Below are 21,371 nucleotides of genomic sequence, written 5' to 3' on the forward strand. Positions count from 1 at the left end.
ACACACACACACACACACACACACACACACACACACACACACACAGAATCACAAGGCCCATCAAATTCCTAATGCTGAAAACTAGGGATCAAGAAAAAAAAATCTTAAACCAAGTGAGAGGAAAAAAGAGACCTTACAGAGATAGAGGGCCAAGATAACAAGGCCAGCAGATTTTTCCATCAAGAACGAAACAAGCCAAAATGCTAATGTAACAACTTTACAGATTGAAACAAAAAGCTGTCAACCCAGAATTCTATACCCAGTGAAAATATATTTATTTCAAAATGAGAGATAAACACTTCTTCAAGCAAAAGCTAACAGCACATATTGCCATCAGACCCAAACTACAAGAAATGTTATTTATGTGGTTAATAAAAGAGGCTTTTGCTTCAAAGTTTTCTTTAAAAACTAACTCTTGGGGTGCCTGGGTGGCTCAGTCAGTTGGGCGGCTGACTTCAGCTCAGGTCATGATCTCAAGGTCCGTGAGTTCCAGCCCCGCGTCGGGCTCTGTGCTGACAGCTCAGAGCCTGGAGCCTGTTTCAGATTCTGTGTCTCCTTCTCTCTGACCCTCCCCTGTTCATGCTCTATCTCTCCCTGTCTCAAAAATAAATTAAAAAAAAATAATAATAAAAATAAAAACTAACTCTTAAAAGCAAAAATATATTTTAGGATAATTTATGGAGAAGCAAAATGTATGATGGTATCAACACAAAGAACACATGCCTGATATACACTGATGTAAACTTATTACACTACACGTGATATGGTATAATAGCATTATTAGCATCAATAATTAATTATAATAATAGTAGTAGTTGTGTGCTAATAATAAGTTAAAACTGAATATTTTAAACCTTAAAGCAACCCTCCCAAAAAGCAATGAAACAGACACTGGTAATAAAGCAATAGTAAAAATAAAATGGGATCATAAGAAAAGTCAATGAATCCAAAAGAAAGCAGGAAAAGACCAAAAAAAAAAAAAAAAAAAAAGAACTAAGAGAAGGCACCTGGGTGGCTCAGTATCTGACTTCAGCTCAGGTCATGATCTTGCGGTTCATGGGTTCAAGCCCCATGTAGGGCTCTGTGCTGACAGCCCAGAGCCTGTAGCCTGCTTCAGATTCTGTGTCTCCTTTGCTCTCTGCCCCTCCCCCGCTTGCATTCTGTGTGTGTGTGTCTCCCTCTCTCTCTCAAAAATAAACATTAAAAAAATTAAAAAAAAAAAAAGAACTAAGAAACGATGGAACAATGGAAAAGCAACAACAAAACAGATTTAAACCCAAGCATAGCAAAAAACAAGTAAAAAAAACCTAAGTGTGCCAATAATTACGTATTAAATGTAACTGGTTGGTCAGAGCCCTGAAAATAACTTTCGAAAATATTCTAGTCTGCATCCTGCTCCAGTCTCCTGGTGGAGGGCAGTAAGCCATCCTGCCATTGGTTATCTTCTCCCGTTTGTAGCTATGTCATTAACCACTCGTATGAGAGTTTAATTTCAGTATCTGAAAGAAGTGTTATTTTCAGGGTTTTTGTTTTACTCAATAACTTAAGTGTAAATAGGTAAGTACTGAACTTTTGCTTTTTGGAGTAAGATCAGATGGTCTCATTTTTAAAGATGTCATTTATTCCAGGATTAAATTCTTAAAATTACCTTCTAAGTTCTCGATGCTTTTTTATTAGCATCTGATTAGCAACAGATTAAAAGGTGCTATCTTCTTTTTTCATACAGAGGTAGGCTTTTTTCCTAGAGTATTCATTTTTTGAACAAATAATACATATGCAGGGTTCAAAATCAAAAAAGCAGCCAATACCTTAGAGAGAAAGGCCTTCCTCCTACTCCTGACCCATCCATTCAGTTTATCCAAAACAGTATACAATCGTTGTACTTTGTTACTCCACAGATTTCCGATAAAAGTTATTACCTTTTTCTTTACGAGTGATTCTCTTTCTCGGTCTCTTTTCTTCCATTCCTCTGCAAGAGCCTGCATATGAGCCAATTCCTTCTGCTTCAGCTACACAAGGAAGAAAAAGTCACAAAAAGCACATCAATATTTCAAACACACAAATCAGTCGTTCTCTGTTAAATACTACTGATCACCAGTATGTTTCCTTCAGACCTCCTCTTTTATTCTTAAAACAAACCAAAGAGAATGCCTGAAGCAAGGGATACACACAAGAGTATAAACTAAAATGGGGCGCCTGAGTGGCTCAGTCGGTTGAGCATCTGACTTGGGCTCAGGTCATGATCTCACAGTTCGTGGGTTTGAGCCCTGGGTGGGGCTCTGTGCTGACAGCTCGGAGCCCGGAGCCTGCTTCGGATTCTGTGTCTCCCTCTCTCTGTGGCCATCCCCTGCTTGCTTGTGCACGCGCTCTCTCTCTCTCTCTCTCAAAAATAAATAAAACGTAAAAAAAATGTTTTTAAACTGAAGTGAAGACCTGTTTTCTCTCTTTATTGTGTAAAGAGAGATGGTTCTAGGCTCCAGGAGGATATGGTAAACGAGGGCCTGAAATTAAAAGAAATGTTCACTTTCTCAAACACTGACTTCGAACCTTCAGTCCCAATTTTGTCCAGAAGTCATAGACAAGGGGATCCTTCTGCATGGCTTCTGCCAAACTATCATTTATCGAGTTATTTTTTTATTCTGTTTTTCTCTCAGAGTAAAGTATTCTTGCTATTAAGAGGGCTAGACAGGGTACCCGTGGAATAGAGAGAGAGAAAAAAAAGTCTACTATGGAGAAGAAAAATATTCTAAGTAAACCAATAAAAAAAAAAAGGTTTCAAAGTAACATTTAAAAGGTAACCTGATTTTCGAAAATGTCCTCCTGCATCTCTTTCCACATTTCTAGCTCTAGTGCTGCTTTGTATTCTAAGGTTTCTCGAGGCTCTGTCTGGATTTCTGAAGGACAAGGTGCTGGAGGAAGGGAACATGCCTTCTGTTGCCCAGCAGATAAACCCTAAGACGTGAATGAAAACATATTGAAACAAACACACTCGTACACACAATGCATTGGATCCACTACAGTCATGTTGTTTCACATTCACTGTTACTTACCTGAGATGAATCAGATACAAGAATCTCACGCATTTTTACTAGTCCATAATCTTCTAGAGTTACTGTGTAAGAAAGATCCATTATCCTGTTGTTCGACCTACACATGAAGTCAGAAATACTTTAAAATGTGTGGAAACACTATGATTTTTCCTTTTATTTCCCCAACGTTACAGCACTGAGTAGGTCACATTTCTTGTATCTGACACTCGCACTACTCAAACCTCGAGACCTTCCATATATGCATTTTACCTGATCACGGAACTCTTACATACAGACCTACGTTTACTACAAGAAGACCTACATTAGCTATAGATTATTTGGAGAAATTTAAACTCTTACTGCCCAAAGGTAATTACTGCTAAACTCTCATTTCTTTCCTCTCTTCTGTTTTACGTATGTGCAGATACACATGCAGATACACATTGTCCCTTTTTCTCCACGGACATCTGGAGCATTTTCTCATGTCATCAACCTTCATTCAAAAATGTTTAAGTTTTAATGCCTGTAAAATATACTAATAAAATTACACAGTAAAATTAAGACAAAAACTAATTTTCCTCCTCTTGATTATGTAGATTCTTCTGAATTCTTACTCTACTATTTTCCTGGGATGAAGCACTTGTACATAAATCTTTTACTGGATGTGAGCACTGCCTCAGGGTAATTCCTAAAAATAGGATAATTATATGTTATTTTTATCATAAAGAGCATCTCTCTGTCTCGTACAGCTGCATATAGCATTTACCAGAACATCAGAGGAAAATACAGTCTTGCCTACAAGAAACGTGGCCTTGTCTAAAATGTATTCCATAAAGCCTTGGTCAAGCAAAAACTTCAATGACTGGAACCCACACAGATAAACTCTTAATAATCATTTTTACATTTTCGTCTAATCTCACAACTTTTAGAAGAAATTAATAAAATACACCAAAGCACTAAGTCTCCTAAAACGTCTCTGTCTACAGAGCAGGGCAACACAAGTTCACATTCATAACCAACAGATTCAAAATAACTAGGAATGATTTAATTATTTTCATTGTGTTCTACGTAATGCGACAAAAGAATGGGATTTTTGGAAGAATTTTCAGTTCACCAGAAGATGTGCTTCTCTAAGACACCTGTTGCCAGATCCTCCAAGTGAATAAAAGTTTTACTAATTCTTTGCTCTCTGGAAGGGACTATAGATGGGGAAGAGCAAGGGAAGGGATTTAAATACTACTTTTAGATCTCAGCTTTTTACTGAGCCTGATTTCTTTGTACATTCTAATTATGCTTCAAAAACCAAGGCATGTGATGTATAATTTTAAAGTGTATTTAAATTTCTACTGCTAAATTTAAAAAGACGTATTTAAAATAGATGTATTTTGGGGCGCCTAGGGTGGCTCAGTCAGTTAAGCATCTGACTACGGCTCGGGTCACGATCTCACAGTTCGGGAGTTCGAGCCCCACATCGGGCTATGTGCTGACAGCTCAGAGCCTGGAGTCTGCTTTGGATTCTGTGTCTCGCTCTCTCTCTGCCCCTCCCCGACTCACTCTGTGTGTGTCTGTCTCTCTCTCTCTCTCTCTCACAAATAAACATTAAAAAAAAATTAAAATAAATAAAACAGATGTATTTTGTGTAAGGTATGTGAACTTCAGTTTTCCATGGTGGCACCAGATTCCAGGGCATAGAAACCATGCTCATTTTTTAAAAGTGCCAAACATTTGTAACATTCTCAGCAAATAGATTTGAAGCAAAAGTTAAAATATTTTCAAGTAGAAAAACAGTCATTCCCAAAGCAAAATAATATAAAAATACATTATAAATCTGACCTGGAATTACTGAACACACACACAAACAACATAGTGGGAAATTAAAACCGTCAGGCTTAACAGAGAGGAGGGAAACATTTAAGATCCTATGTGTTAAGAGTCTTAGAGGGTACAGTGGGATCAGAAAGGTAAAGAGTGCTAAAAAGCCAATTAGAATACAGCCCCCCGAGGTCAAAGAAGAACCATCACCACCAAGATGACAGGGACGCGTAAGGCTGTACCCAGCCAATGAGAACAAAAAGCAGGCTATGGCCATTTTGGGAAATCCGTTACCCCTGTGCTGCTATAAAAGGCACACTTTCACTGTACGTCTGACGCCAACACTGTTCACCACTGGAACCTAAAAAGCGAGTTTTTTCTGAAGACAAGACGTTAGAAAGCTGGATCCTGGCGATTCCCAGGAGTAAATCTTTACTCATTTTGTCCTTGTGCCATAATTCAACCAGCAGTGGAATCCTAAGGAAGAGAAAACAAGTGTTCATATCTTATCATTTCTGAACCAAGTCAGTAGGACATCTTTGAGTTCCCCAAGCACCAAGATGTTTCTGTTACCTGGGTCGGAAAGGCTCCATTCCACAGGTAACAAACAGAAAATACCATTACAGTTTCTACACCTCTTTCTGTGCAATAAAGAAAACCCACGAAGTGCTATTTTTTACTCTTCCTTCCTCCTTGTAAAATAATATACACACTTGAATTGAGTAAAAAGACGTTTCAGATCTTTTTCTTCACAAATCCATTTCAGATAGGTGCATTAATAACACCTTCATTTTATACAGATGAGGCAACAGAAAAAGCAACCAATTCACTACAGTCAACTGGTGCATCCGTGATAAAACTAAATAGCTTGTTCCTACTGATCTTCACATATTATGAAAAACAAGACAGTAGTCTTTCAAATCGTCTTCCTTACTCACAGATGGTATTTAACACAGTTCTAACCTCCAAATTCAGACAAATAAGATATGAAAGTCTGCGAAGAGTCTCCATAACTTCATAAAACTTCAGAGCAGAAGCACCCACGTCACGGACATTACTAATTACATTACTAATACGTGCGTGTCCAAGTTATCAGATGCATTAACTGCTCTGGATCTAAATCTCTAGAAATTCCTCGTCAGTAACAAGATACGCATTTTCAAGAGTGGCTTCGTGTCATACACACCATATTTACGTTACCTTAAGAAGGTATCCTGCAGCTGTTGAGGCATAGTTGCAAAGTCAAATGCACAGTAAGACTGTGGAAGAAAAACTTCCATGTTTTTGCGAACTTCTACAGGAGGATTTGTCATAATAGGAGCTGCACTACCAAAGAATGGATAGGAGTACCTAGAATTTAGAAAAAAAAAAACAAAAAACAAACCAAAAAAACCAACCTATGATACAGGTTACAGATGAGACTTCTAATCTGTTTTTTTTTTTAAGGATAAAATGGATATAACAAATAGAATTTTTAGAATACGTAAATGGTACAAATACATTGTGGTTCTAATCCTGTCATCAACTTTAAAATTCTGCAAATGTTGTCAGCAATTCCAGAGGAAATGCATTATGTGTATATAGCACTAGTTCCCAAAGCTGCTTTATAAGCAATCTTAAGATGAACTTGAGGGCAAGAAGAAGTCTCGTATTGTGAAGGCTGTAACACCGAAAAAGGAAGAGAGAATCATTCTTATACACTCCCAATGACTCTAAAATTTAGGAATGACAGTGACGCCAAACAAAGACCAAGCTGCCCTTTGTCCAGGAGTCCCTTGGGGGCATGGCTCCTGTGTTTTTCATCTCTGCCCTCCCAGCAAAAATAAGCGCTTTTTGGCATAGAGTAAGTTCAGCAGTAGTCAGACATGTTCCCATTTAATCAGGTGTGGTTTCTGTGAAGAAAGGAAGACACAAAAACTAGGATGCATGCCTGCTAAGGGGGCTAGTACAAGGCTTCCCCCTCACAGCTTCTAACTGTAGATCACCTCGATATTTCTATGCTTCTAGCCAACACTATCTCTAGGTACCCTAAGATCACATTCTCTAGTAGCAGCAGAAAAGAGATCTCAGTTAAAAAAGTCGAGGGATAGGGGCGCCTGCATGACTCAGTCAGTTGAGCGTCTGACTCCTGATTTCAGCTCAGGTGATGATCCCAGGGTCATGGGATGGAACACCATGTTGGGATCCACGCTGAGCCTGGAACCTGCTTGAAATTCTCTCTCTCTCCCTCTGCACCTCTGCCCTGCTCGTGCTCTCTCTAAATAAATAAAATCAAAATAAATTAAATAAATTAAAAACAGAGGAAGACAAAAAGAGGAGAAATACTAGTAACAATTCTTTTTCTAAAAACAATTTTAAGAGAGGTTTTATAAACCCTTTGAGAAAAGCTCTGTTAGAGACAAGCTTTTTCTCCCTCAATTTTCAAATAACATATTAATAATTCTTCTCAGCCTCTGAGAAGAGGTAAACAGTACAACTTAAGCTGTGATGGAAACAATGCCATTCTGTGAATTCAGTCACACCCAGTGCTGGGTCCCTTTGATTTTGTACATCGTTCACATCCAAGCTGAGAGGATTCTGGATAGAGCTGGAGAGGAATCTAAGACATGAAGGAGTAGATACAAGTATGAGTTAACTTATGCATTTAAAAGGCACGTATGCCTCAAATACCAGCAGGAAGCAGTGCGTAGCTGTGGACGTTCCTGGAAACGGCAGTCCAAGATGACAGAAAGATTTTCTCATTTTAGTTGCATCAAGAGCACCAACTTTGTTAGAAAGGCTAGTGCTTGCTCTGAAGAAATTTGTAAGGAACAACTAACCACTCCCAACTAAAACACATTAATATATTACATTTGATATACATTTCAACCAGAAGGTTTATGAAAATGTATTATTGTTAATAACAGGCTATTGAGTAGAGCCATTTAACTGACTGAAATATATAAGTAGTTCAATTCTTTATATGGAAGAGGGTAGACACATTCCACGTGCAACCCATTAAGGATGGTTCTCAGAGTCTCATTTATCAAGTAGTAGAGATACAACTTCCCATTATAATACAGTTTCATAGAAAAACAAGATATTACACTTCCCTGAATTTGCCGTGACACCTTTTCTAGAAACAATGCTTTTCCCATTTTTTTTAACGTTTATTCATTTTTGAGAGACAGAGAGACACAGAGCACAAGAGGGGGAGGGGCAGAGAGAGAGGAAGACACAGAATCCGAAGCAGGCTGTAGGCTCCGAGCTGTCGGCACAGAGTCTGATGTGGCACTCGAACCCACGAAGTGTGAGATTGTGACCTGAGCTGAAGTCGTACGCTTAACTAACTGAGCCACCCAGGTGACCTTCTGAAACAACACATTTTAAGAGTCGCTCTCTTTGAATAGAAGCAGTAGTAAATTATCACCAGCACCTACAATTATCACCACCTCTCATACCACCAATGCCACCAACGCACCCTTGTTGAAATTCGAACTCATGAGGACAGAACCTTGCAGGCTTTTTCAGTCCACAGGGTTTAACGAATGTTCTAACTTCTCCGGTGATGTTTCTCCCTCTGAAACTCCCAAGTAGAGAAAAGGCACTGCTCTTCAGAAAAGAATACTTTGAAACAAAATCATATCACACCTTAACATACAGTTGATTGGAAAACCAGCTTCCAAATCATGGATACTCCTTAAGTCTATTGAGAAGCAAAAATGATGTGATGTCGCTGGCACCGCAATCTTCTGTCCCGAGGCGGTTTCTGAAGCAGTGGCTGTGGTCACTGGCTGGGCCACCGGAAGAGGCAAAGAAGAACCCATGGCTACAATGAACATAAAAATTTAATAGAAAAAAAATCCCACTCGGTAACACTTTCTCTTCCTTTATTTACCTCACTTAAAGATACCATCTCATTTCCCTCTAAGCAAGAAATGTGATCATTTGGTTTCATAAACCTCTGAAATGAGGCATAGGAACTTCTTAAAGTGACTTGCCCCCAAATTAGGTAGGCTTTAATTCCCATTTTTAGAACTGTGTAAAGAAGGCCCCCCTCTCCACATCGACTGCACACCAGAAAAGTGCTAACATACGACAGCAGCCCGGCAGGCGCCAACTTATTTCCAAGAGGCAGCTAACCTTAACTTCGAGTTCGAGGGGTTGTATGGCAGACTTAATGCAGGCATCATTACATCGCTTCTGAAGACACAGTTCTGGCTACAGAAGGCACACAGGACATAGTCTGACAAAAAGAGAATTCTCCTCCAGTCCCACTGCAGACCAGAGATGGGTCGCGAGTGGCCCAAGTCCTACAGCTACTGAGTGACTGAGGGATCACTTGCACCTTAACTTCCGACTCCTGACCGAACACTGTTCTAATTACTTCCGCTACAAGATCTAACTGCGGGTCCTAGTGCAGTGGGTGGAAAATTGACACAACCAAGTAAAACCATTCTCAGGCTCTCCCTTAACTTTAGCATCAAAAATGGGTATAACAAGTTTATTACAACAGGCAGTTAGTAGCTCTTCTCTCTAAAATTCCAATGGATTCAAGATATTCAAGCGTTGCCTAGTGAAAAATATGTTAGTGAGAACTATTTTCTGTCATTTCTTCTCAGTAAGCTGTGTCTAAAATAAAAGTAATTGAACAATTCTTACCTGTTAGCCAATTCTGTGATGAAGTTACAGACTCAATTTCAATTCAATTCAATTCCATTTAAACTGAATTTTTACATCACCACACATTATTGGCTCTTGAAAGAAAATCAAACTCACAATATACTGACAAACGGCGAAAACGTTCTTCATCATTAAGTAGATGGCTACAAAACGGACGCTTGGAAGATGTGTGAGAACGTCTTACCCTTTGCGTTTGGTTTCATGTCCCTGTCATACTGCAGGCTCTCCACTTCACTTCCGGTTGCATCATCTTGGGTTGGAGGCGACTGGTTTTGAGGTGGAACAGGGGACACGCTTGGTGACTTTGGCCCAGCGAGCGTCTTCTCTTTTACAGGAGTTAAAACTTGCTTCTTTGATTGCTGTGGCTCATGTTCGTTCTGGGTCTTTAATTCAATTAAAGACTAAAAATAATTGTTAAATAAAGTATGATTCGCAAAGCACTTTCCTTCATCATTAAGCAAAAAAAAGTCACTTTTTTTTTTAAGTAATAGCTTCCCTTCCCACTTTAGATATTCCTAGTCTATTTTTCTTCATCATTTGCAAATTTTCATATAGCATCTAGAACCAGAAAAAGGAAGATGGACAGGAAGGAAACAGGATATCCAGAGCTGAGTACCAAAATATATCCTAACTGGTAAGAAGGGATATTTGGTGTAAGAAGTCAGGGACAGGCGTCCCTGGGAAAGGTTATTATTAGTTACCAAGGCAATAAATACAATGGAGGCCTATGTTAAAACAAAGCCAAAATAAAAACAGATCTAGCATGATTTTCTCCCTTTGTTCCACTTCCTTCTAAAAATATATGCATATATATTTTAATTTATATATATATACATAGATATATATATGTATATACATACATATATATATGTATATATATCTATGTATATATATCTATGTATATATACATTCAAACTCTCACATCAGTTTTTCTGTCATTTGTAATCTACATAAAGATCAGTTCTTCAGAAGAACAGTACACGGAGGCTGATTCTGGGACTATATACAATCAAAAAACATATACATCCAAACAAATACCATCTCTGTTGCCTAAAGAGAGTACGGGGACTAGAAAGCACTAATGAACCAAGAACCCTGTCTTTAAGCTAAAGCTGAGTCCACCAAAATGATACCATGAGTGCAGATTCCCAGAAATGAGGTCCATCTCTGCCAGTGACTGACCATGACCTGGGGGGTGGGGGGTGGAGGGGAGATTCCTAGCATAGGAGAAAACGGTACGTGAAGGCCGTGTTATCACTTATAAACTACAGCCAGGGCAGCTACAGTACTTTCCAGAAAAGAAACACCTATAATGGAGGCCACTGATTAAGAATAATAAATACTTGCTTATGCTAGGTCACTCTTGAAGTTCAACTTTTATCGGGAGTCACAAGTGACACCGGAGTGACAGTGCAGAAGCTGGAAGAGGAGATGGAGGGGTCACTACTTGCCTGGGCATCTACGCCTTCTCTCTGCAGAGCCACAGACACGCCCACAGTGGGGGCCAGCTGCACAGGAATAGGTGCAAGCTTTTGCTTGGCTCGCTTCGGAGGGTCAAGAATAAAAGCACCCTCAACTGTAACGGGGCGCTGGTTGATTTCCGTACTCCCCTTTTTCAGCAGTCCGGTTAAGGGCACTTCTGTACTTCCAAGTGACTGGTCTCCGCAGCAAAGATGGATCTGATGTGAAAGAGAAAATCGGAATAGGGCCTTATGATCTCTCCTTTCTCCTAAACACATCAACTTTAACCCAAGGTTATAACCTGATCCAGAGAAGGGAAGTATAATGCAGGTTATCTTCCTGACCTGCAGCAACTGCGTCAAAGAGTCTCATACTTGATTGTTCAAACTGTTGATAAGGCATAAACTTTCCTAAGAACTCAATAATAAAGCTATTCTTTTTCATTTTTTCTTCCAGTGTTGTATAATCATACGTTATCACCCTTTTCTCCTTCAGGAATTATGGTTACTTTAATATCTTACTGGGCTGTTTTGACATAAGCAAATATATCATGAATACATGAAGGTAAATAGAAAACAAATACCTCAAGCAATGTTTCTATTTCGATTTCAAAATTAATCTCAACAGTTGTAAAAAAAAAATAATAATAAGTAAGTTAGTAGCTCCAGCCCTATTTGGAAAGTAAAGAACTTGAAATAATTCTGTTTTATTTGCCCATAAAACATCTTTAGTGTTTCTTTCTCTTTTCTTGCTTTTCAGAGTTCATATATAAAACAGCGTTTAACGCTACAAGGTAAAACAGAGTACCTCTCGGGTGGAGCATACTGTATATCACTGATAGCTAGTCAAAACTTCAACATTACCCCCTTTCGAAACTACCCATCACCTACATACTATAGTATCAACTTGTTTATCTTCCTGTACTGGCATTCAGATGCACAATAAGCAGTCACAACACGAAACTATTTTTAGTTCTAATGTCAGCAATGACTTGTAATTTAGTCTCAATGTTATTAGGCGTGATGGTGTTAATGGGATGGAGAGAAAGGATTTTTACGACTTAAAGGTCTAGGAGAATTAAAGTAAGAAAGAAGTCAATACTTTGGTAAAGACTGGTGTTTTAGATGTGGAATAAATCTCAAGATGTTTAGAAAGCTAAAATCCAGTCTACGGCCATACCACCCTGAACACACCTGATCTTGTCTGATCTCGGAAGCTAAGCAGGGTCAGGCCTGGTTAGTACTTGGATGGGAGAAGGGTAACATCCATATGAAAAGATAAAATACAGGAAGAAAGCAGTTCATCATTTTATGTAGTATTCAGCTACTTAGAATCCTGAGTTTAGCAGAACCACGTCCAAAATATACCTCTATTACAATTTCTTAAAGGCTCTTCCCACCTCCCACCCAAATTGCAAGCAAAATCTAAAGACTGATCACTTTTAAAAAATGACTACCTAATCCTTTATTACACTACCCCATTTCAGTCTGATTAAAATCAATTGTGACAGGGGCGCCTGGGTGGCTTGGTCCGTTGTGCGTCCGACTTCAGCCCAGGTCATGATTTCAGGGTCCGTGAGTTCGAGCCCCGTGTCGGGCTCTGTGCTGACAGCTCAGAGCCTGGAGCCTGTTTCAGATTCTGTGTCTCCCTCTCTCTCTGCCCCTCCCCTGTTCATGCTCTGTCTCTCTCTGTCTCAAAAATAAATAAACGTTAAAAAAAATTTTTTTTAATTAAAAAAAAAAATCAATTGTAATAAAACAAAGAACAGTAAATTCACTGAGTAAGCTTCACTTAAAGAGAGTCCAATAGAACGTTACTTGACAAAATTCCTTGATTCAAGGGCAGGTTTTAGAAAGTTGGGTTATTTCCTGCCTTTTTTTTAACGTTCATTCATTTTTGAGAGACAGACACAGAACATGAGTGGGGGAGGGGCACAGAGAGAAAGGGAGACACAGGATCAAAATCAGGCTCCAGGCTCTGAGCTGTGAGCACAGAGCCCAACGTGGGTCTTAAACCCACAAAGCATGAGATTATGACCTGAGCCAAAGTCAGAATGCTTAGCCAACTAAGCCATCCAAGCACCCCTTTCTTAGCTTTTAATAGCAATTGGGTATATACATTCTGAAATCCAGGGCATGATCTGTGTATGACTACTAAGCCCCCTAATTAATGATGAAATCTTCCCTGAGCCCACAACTTTAGGCTCTCTATACATTTTCTATTACACAGACTGTCAACTGATATACTTCTTTACCCAGTTATGATGAAAAGAGGGGTATCTCCTAAAATTCTCAAGTAATGGCTATACTAGGGACTTCACAAGCCAGGAGAATTCCTAAAAAATGACAAGATACGGGGGAAAGATGACCTTCACTACTCAAATAAGAGTCTTGGTACCTCTATGAAGCTTTAAAAAATCATCTCAAGTTGGGGCACCTGGGTGGCTCAGTCACTTAAGCATCTGACTTCGGCTCAGGTCATGATCTCACGGTCCGGGAGTTCGAGCCCTGTGTCGGGCTCTGTGCTGACAGCTTGCTCAGAGCCTGGAGCCTGCTTCGGATTCTCTGTCTCCCTCTGTCTTTGACCCTCCCCCACTCACACTGTCTCTAAAATAAACATTAAAAAAAAAAAAAAATCTCAAGTGAAAAAGAGTTCCTGCCGTACTTACCTGTAGTTTAGACTGAAGTGCCAGGTAAACACGAAGAATTTCTATGCTGCTACGTATTCGAACAGATGCTCTCTCTGGCTCAAAGTTTGGGTTGATCAAATCACTGAAGGGTTCATTTGTAACATCATTTCCCAGCAAAGAATAGTAAAAGAAAAACTCAGGCTGTCTTTCTGGAAGTTTCATGGTACATGGAATTAACTAAACATTTAAGAAGGAAAAAAAAGAGTATTCATTTATAAACCACTAAACAGGCTTATGAATGTCTGATGAACTCTAAAATTTACGCTAAAATGTTGATTTTATTTCAAAGTCTTAAAATCACTCAAAATTTCTTAATCTCTGAAAAATTACGACCTCACGACTAGTTTAACTTTTCAAGGTTTACCTTAGAAAAGCCCAGAGACTAAAATATTTTTTAGACATATGTTTTGTTTTAAAGTGTACTTTTCATCCAACTGATCCATGAACGAGTACGTGTAAGTTCTTTTAGAAGCAAGCGGTCACATATTTTAAACTGAATCTTCTTTACTTCCATATACCTTATTTCATCTTCTTCTTACTCGGCCACTGTCTTCATACATAAGAGAAGGGTTTTAAACACACGTCAGGCAGGCTATTTAATGTAACACCTTAGTCCACGCCTTTGAGAAAAAAGCTTTCTAGACACTCTGTCAAAATTGGGAAACCTACAAGTTAACAGTTGCAAAAGGATGTTTCCTGTTTCTCAAAACTGGCAGCTTCATGACCACCTATGGCGGAAACACAGATTCCTGTCCCATAAAATATCAAATATCCAACAGACCCTAAGTGTTCACTAGGATGTTGTTAAAAATAACAAGTGTTGTATTCATCGGTAGAGGATGGCTTAAATATATTTTAGTTATCATACAATATGGCTGCTAAATAATGATATACTGACATGGAAGTTATCTAAGACATACTCTTAGGCCAAGAGAAGTTACAGGACAGTTTGTATGGTTCATGAAAATAAAAGAATTAACCGCTTAGAATATAGCAGCTCCGTATTCAATATATAGCAAATATTCAATAAAATTACTTATTTTGTGTAAAATAACATAGTAAATACTCAGTAGCGATTTTTCGTTTTGTATAGAGTATATTTTTACATGTAAATGTTTACTTTAGTCCCATACATTCATGAATCTGAGAAAAAATGTATTTGAGTAGATCTTAATCATGTAGATTTATACATAGAGAGGCAGCATTTATACACTGACAGTTGCTAAGAGCAAGTTCTGGATTACGCCCCCAATCCTGGTTCCATCAATGGCTTACTGTGAAGCTCTGGGCAAAGTGCTCTATCACTCTGTACTTCCATTTCTTTTAGGGTCAATAAAAGGATTACAAGAGAAAAAACATGTTCAAGTGGACACCACCACCACCCAGCAGAGTCAGCTATTATGTGAACAAGAAAATGTCTGAAGAAAAAAAATACAGTACCTTGTCACCAGTGATTATTTTTGAGTTCAATTACAAGAGACTTTTTTTTTCCCCTTTGGTTTCTTCCACAATCACAAAGCAATAAAAATTTTAAGAAGTAAAGATGGTCCTTAGATATTTTATAGCGTACTTCATTTTAAGTAATTCCACTAAGAAAAGATTCTTTTAAAAATCCTTTATCATCCTTGTTTGTTTTTTTAACCCTCAACTTTCAGTATCTAAGAAAAGGAGGAATGCACGATTATCACCGCCTGGTCGCTGCCCCAAGCTAACTCCTCCATTCTACCACTTGATAGCAGTGGGTTCTAAGTCACTGATGTGCATCTGAAAAGGTATTTTTCGTTGGTTTGTTTGTTGCCAAATGCTTTCTCACACCACCTTTCACTGCCTCGAAGAGAAAAAACTAAATGGCTAATTTATAAAACGCTTGGCTTGGGGCACGTGGGATGGCTCAATCCAATTCTTGATTTCTTCTCAGGTCATGATCTCATGGCTTATGGGATTGAGCCTCACATCAGGCTCTGCACTGACAGCACAGAGCCACTTGGGATTCTCTCTCCCCTCTCTGCCCCTGCCCTGCTCATGCACCCTCTCAACAAAAATTAAGAAAGGTACCAAAAAAAAAAAAAAAAAAAAAAGGCTTGTCTTTAAAAAATGAAAAAAGCAAACAATAAATATTCAACAGTATCAAAAGATGAATACACTACTGGACTTAATTTTTTGTGTTTTTTAATTATTGTAAAATACACAGCAGAAAATCTAACACCATAACCACGAGAACATGCACACCTCAGTAACAGAGTACATTCACAATGTCGTTTATGCGCCCACATCTAGGGTCGCCACATCTAGTTCCGTGAGGCTGTCACCATCCCCAAGACAAATACCGTAACTGTTACGCACTCACTCCCCATTTCCCCCTTCCTGCAGCCTCAGGAAACCACAAATGTGCTTTCTGGCTCTATGGATTCACCTATTCTAGATATTTCACATAAATGCCATCACACATTATGTGACCTTGCGTGTCTGGCTTCTTTCACTCAGCAGGTTTTTGATGTTCATCCACGATGCAGCACATGTCAGTGCCCCATCCCTTTAGAGTTGAGTAATATCCCATTATACACACAAATACTTGGTTTATCCACTCATCCACTAATGGACATTTGGGTTGTTTCCACCTTTTAGATACTGTGAATACTGCTGTGAACATTCCTGTACACGTTTTTGTTTGAACACCTGTTCTCAATTCTTTTGATACACACCTAGCAGTGGAACTGCTGGGCTCCATGGTAATTCTGTTTACTGTTTCTGAGGAACCCATTTTGGCTTAATTTTTAGCAGCGAGAGCCAACAGGCAATTATTCTGGTTTTGAGTTTTTTTTTTTTTAAAAACTAAGTAACTAACCAGAATGGCATATTTGGAGCAATCCATAGGCAGGGCTTTATGAAGAGAAGAAAAATAGAGAAAGTGATACAGAAAGGCAAAAACACGAATTTAGTGCGACAAAATTATACATACTCCCTGAGAAAAATCTTTACCTGACAGTCTTGCAAGTCATATAAATCTGTGGTCACTAACTCATATTTCACTTGTAAATGCAGACTATGTGGGAACTTTGTACTTCTAAGAAAGCTATTAGTATGGTAAAAATTTAAGTCATGAGTCATATTCTCTATTTTTGAAAAGATTAATTTACTTTAGCTGCTATCGACCAACATAATGTCAAGAAAACTGGGCTAGATCCTGAGAAGGAAAATGAGGTACCAGCTCATGTTATGCTAAGCCATTTTGGGGAAGAGGCAATGCTGACGTGGGTCTTGAGTCCCTGCACTTCCTGCTGGGGCACTGACCACCCTCACACAGGCCACTTCCCTGTGTTGCTTATACAGCTGGTAACCTAGGAGGATTAGGTCAAGTGTCTTCCTGGGGAGACCAGGCGACTTACAATCAAAGTGTTCTGTTCCTCCGCTGTGATGGAAACCCACTCTGTACAGCAGCAACGACCCGGGAACCTCCTGTCATCTGGCAACATCCAAGAAATTCTAACTGGCTAATTTGTCAGTTTGTAAATAAGGTAAAATCTAATTCCAGACATGATACCCAATAAAGTATGACTGGGACCAAGTGTTCCCAACATTGAACATTTCTCCAAAAAATAAATATTTCAATACTTAGAAAGAAAAACCCTTTCAGACCAGTCTTTACAATGCCACATGGTACAACGGGAAACAGTGTTTACTGATGGGCTTTCTTCTAAATGTCCAGAGATTTACTTCATTCTCTTACTACTAACATCATACCAATTTATTCTTAAAGCGAGAAATATTTTCTGGTATGAATGGAAACATGTTTCTACATTTTTTTAAAGCAAAAAAACAGTCCACTTGCACATCTTTTTAATACCCAAAAGGCAAGTTTTTAAAAAGTCAATGTTTTCCGCTCTTTGTGAATCACTAATCAGTAGTAAAGTCTTACCTGCTCCAGTTGGGTGGCAAATGCTATGGTCACTGACATAATGAAGGAGTCTGTGCAATGCTCGGCTGGTCCGATCTGATGGTAGCCTCCCTCCTCATTCAGCACTGCCACAATGTCCTTGGGGTTGAGGCCAGACAAGCTGGCAGGTACTTTACGGGGAAAAAACACAATTAAACTATGTCACAGTGTGCCATAAACGACTGTGAAGGTTTTGAAAGCTGGGTACGCTTTGTATCTTGCTTGCAGTTTTCATGGATATAGTATCTCAATAAGGTTTCCTTGGATGTTCTTGTTTTTCACACCCTCAAAAAAAAAACCTTACTTAAGCACCGTTTTCTTTCTGCACATAAAAGCCTTATTTTGGAATACGGTAATATTTTTAAAATAAATAAACCACAAAGAAAAGACATTATAGGTTTCCTGAAGGCAGTGAATCTCAACTGGGAACTGAAAAATAAACTCCATGTGGCTAAGAAGAGAAAGGTGAACATACACAGGATAAGGGAGTAGAAAAGAGTGTTCTAGGCAGAAGGAACCGCACTGCAGAGACTGGGAAGGAAGAGAAAGCCTGTCGTTGGAGAAGTGAGGTAGGCGTGGCGCTGATCACAGGGTGATGACCGACATGGAAGGCACATGTCACGGGGCTGGAGGGCTAAGCAGAGGCTTACTGGATGCCACTCTAAACAGTGAGATAGTTTCCTAAGAGGAAACTATGAACCAATTAGGAGAAGAGAAGTGGCAGAATTCACACCTCATATGTATACATACCCTATCAGTAAGTAATCCTCTCCGGATTCAATTTTCCAGGCTGAGGTGCAAATTGCACCTCTGGCTTGAAAATGAGTCTCTAACAAAACTCTTTAGCTAAAAGACAGCTCTCACTCTGATGGGGGATGGAGGGAGGGGTAATATGCAGGGTTAATCCTGAGCGTCTGACTCTTCCTTTCAGCTCAGGTCATGATCTTGCAGTTGTGAAATCAAACCTTGCAATGGGCTCTGCCCCAGAGGCTCCTTGAGATTCTCTCTCTCTACCCATGCCTCTGCCCCTCTTCCACTCACACTCTCTTCTCTTCTCATCTCATCTCTCTCTCTCTCTCAAAATAAATAAATACATACATACATAAATAAAACTTTAAAAAAATATAAGAGGGGCACGTGAGTGGCTCAGGGAATTGAGGGTATGACTCTTGATTTCAGCTCAGGTCATGATCTCGTGGTTCATGAGTTTGAGCCCTGCAGTGGGCTCTGTGCTGACAGCATGGAGAGACACCTTAGGATTCTCGTCTCCCTCTCTCTCTGGCTCTTCCTCACTTGAGCAGGTGTGTGTACACACACACACACACTCTCTCTCTCTCTCTCTCTCTCTCTCTCAAAAATAAATAAATAAATAAAAATAGCATCATGGTTTAGAGCAGAGACACTCGAGTAACACAGACCAAGGTTCCAATCCCAGTTCTGCCATTTGCTAGTTGTATGTTGTAACCATATGATCTCTTTTAGCTTCCATTTTTATTTCTGCAAAGCTTTTATGTCGTTTAGAAGATTAAATCAAAGTAATGCATTTAGTACAGTATCTGACAATCACTTTAATAACGATAGCCATGAAATATTAAGGTCAGCAGAGCTTAGAAGTCAGCAGAATAACTATGACAGGTCTCCCATTGTCAGGGAATTACAGGTATGGAAAGGAAGAACAACTAGGAAAACTCTTACAGAAGACTGGATGGAATGAAGGTGTCAATGTGAATGTATGCTGTTCACTAAATGTGTAAATAAACAGAGCCATAAAGGTGTACATGTGTGTGTTACTGGGGGGGGTGTGTGTGTGTGTGTATATATGTGTGTGTATATATATATATATATATATATATATATACACACACATATATATATATACATACATCCATGTTTACGTATATATGTGTATGTATACACACATGCACCGATTCCCTTTTTCCACTGGAACACCCCAATAGCAACTGGCATATCTTGCACTTGGAACTTGACTCTTCAACATCTTTCTTTACTAGAAGGAAGCAGGCTCCTTAAAGAAACAGCTGAACCCAGGGCTAAGATAGGCAAAGAACAAGATAAGCCTGGATCATCTTCTTATGCCAGAAACCAAGAAAAAGCTCAAAGAATTACGGACACAGGCTATCTGTCAATAATCACTCTGAATGTATATGGACTAAATGCTCCAATCAAAAGATAGAGAGTATCAGAATGCATAAACAAACAAACAAAAAAAACCCAAGACTCATCTATATGCTGCCTGTAGACACATTTTAGACCTGAAGACACCTGCAGATTGAAATTGAGGGGATGGAGAACCATTTCTCATGCTAATGGATGTCAAAAGAAAGCCCGGAGTAGCCATACTTCTATCAGACAAACTAGATTTTAAACCAAAGACTGTAATAAGAGATGAAGGGCATTATATCATAATTAAGGGAGCTATCCCAAGAAGACCTAACAATTGTAAATATTTATGTTCCTGATATGGAAGCACCCAAATCTATAAATTAGTTCATCACAAGCATAAAGAAACTCATCGATAACAATACAATAATAGTAGGGGATTCTAACACCCACTTACAGCAATGGGCGGATCATCTAAGGAGAAAAATCAACAAGAAAACAATGTGTTTGAATGACACACTGGACCGGACAGACTTAAGATATATTCAGAACATTTTATCCTAAAGTAGCAGGATACACATTCCTGTCGAGTGCACATGGAACATTCTCCAGAATAGATCACGTACTGGGTCACAAATCAGGCCTCCAGAAGTATAAAAAGACTGAGGTCATACCATGCTTATTTTTATACCACAACACTATAAAACGAAGTCAGCCACAGGAAAAAATTTAGACAGACCACAAATACATGAGGATTAAAGGACATCCTACTAAAGAATGAATAGGTTAACCAGGAAATTAAAGAAGAAATTAATACATAGAAGAAAACGAAAACACAACAACCCAAAACTTTTGAGATGCGCCAAAAGTGGTCCTAAGAGGGAAACATATTGCAGTACAAGCCTACTTAAAAGGCAAGAAAGGTCTCAACTACACAGCCTAACCTTACACCTAAAGGAGCTAGAAAAAGGACCAGCAAATAAAGCCTAAAGCTAGCAGAAGAATGGAAATAATACAGATTAGAGCAGAAGTAAATGATATAGAAACCATAGAACAGATCAATGAAATGAGGAGCTGGTTCTCTGAAAGAATTAATAAAAATGATAAGCTCCTAGACAGACTTATCAAAAAGAAAAGAGATAGGACCCAAATAAATAAAATCACAAATGAAAGAGATCACAACCAACACCGCAGAAATACCAACTATAAGAGAATATTATGAAAAATTATATGCTAACAAGTTGGGCAACCCGGAAGAAATGGATAAATCCCTAGAAACATACAAACCACCAACACTGAAACAGGAAGAAACAGATAACTTAAAATGACCAATAACAAGCAAAGAAACTGAATCAGCAATCAAAAATCTCCTAAAGAACTCAAGTACAGGGCCAGATGGCTTCCCAGGGGAATTCTCCCAGCCATTTAAAGAAGAGTTAATAGCTATTCTCAAACTGCTCTGAAAAAATGCAAATGGAAGGAAAGCTGCTAAACTTACCTTGATTCCAAAACCAGACAAAGACCCCACTAAAAAGGAGAATTACAGGCCAATATCCCTCATGAACATAGATGCAAAAATTCTCAAGATACTAGCAAATCAAATCCAACCAGTACATTAAAAGAATTATTCACCCGTATCAAGTGGAATACGTACGGGCGGCAA

General features: G+C 38.9%; 1 protein-coding gene across 4 annotated transcripts in view; it reads right to left on the reverse strand.

The window, feature by feature from the left end:
- CEP120 (centrosomal protein 120) overlaps positions 1-21,371 on the reverse strand; it is a 79,123-nt gene that overhangs the window by 44,159 nt on the left and 13,593 nt on the right. For all 4 annotated transcript variants that reach the window (XM_040444337.1, XM_040444338.1, XM_040444340.1 and 1 more), the window contains exons 6-15: positions 17,570-17,718; positions 13,633-13,830; positions 10,955-11,182; positions 9,688-9,904; positions 8,472-8,649; positions 6,042-6,191; positions 5,136-5,318; positions 3,051-3,147; positions 2,800-2,952; positions 1,920-2,009 (exon numbers count right to left, since the gene is read on the reverse strand). In XM_040444337.1, the coding sequence (XP_040300271.1) occupies positions 1,920-2,009; positions 2,800-2,952; positions 3,051-3,147; positions 5,136-5,318; positions 6,042-6,191; positions 8,472-8,649; positions 9,688-9,904; positions 10,955-11,182; positions 13,633-13,830; positions 17,570-17,718 (1,643 nt within the window). The remainder of the gene's footprint in view (positions 1-1,919; positions 2,010-2,799; positions 2,953-3,050; positions 3,148-5,135; positions 5,319-6,041; positions 6,192-8,471; positions 8,650-9,687; positions 9,905-10,954; positions 11,183-13,632; positions 13,831-17,569; positions 17,719-21,371) is intronic.

The sequence above is a fragment of the Herpailurus yagouaroundi genome, unplaced genomic scaffold (genome assembly GCF_014898765.1).
Source record: "Herpailurus yagouaroundi ecotype Mexico unplaced genomic scaffold, PumYag 192, whole genome shotgun sequence".
Taxonomy (NCBI): Eukaryota; Metazoa; Chordata; class Mammalia; order Carnivora; family Felidae; genus Herpailurus; species Herpailurus yagouaroundi.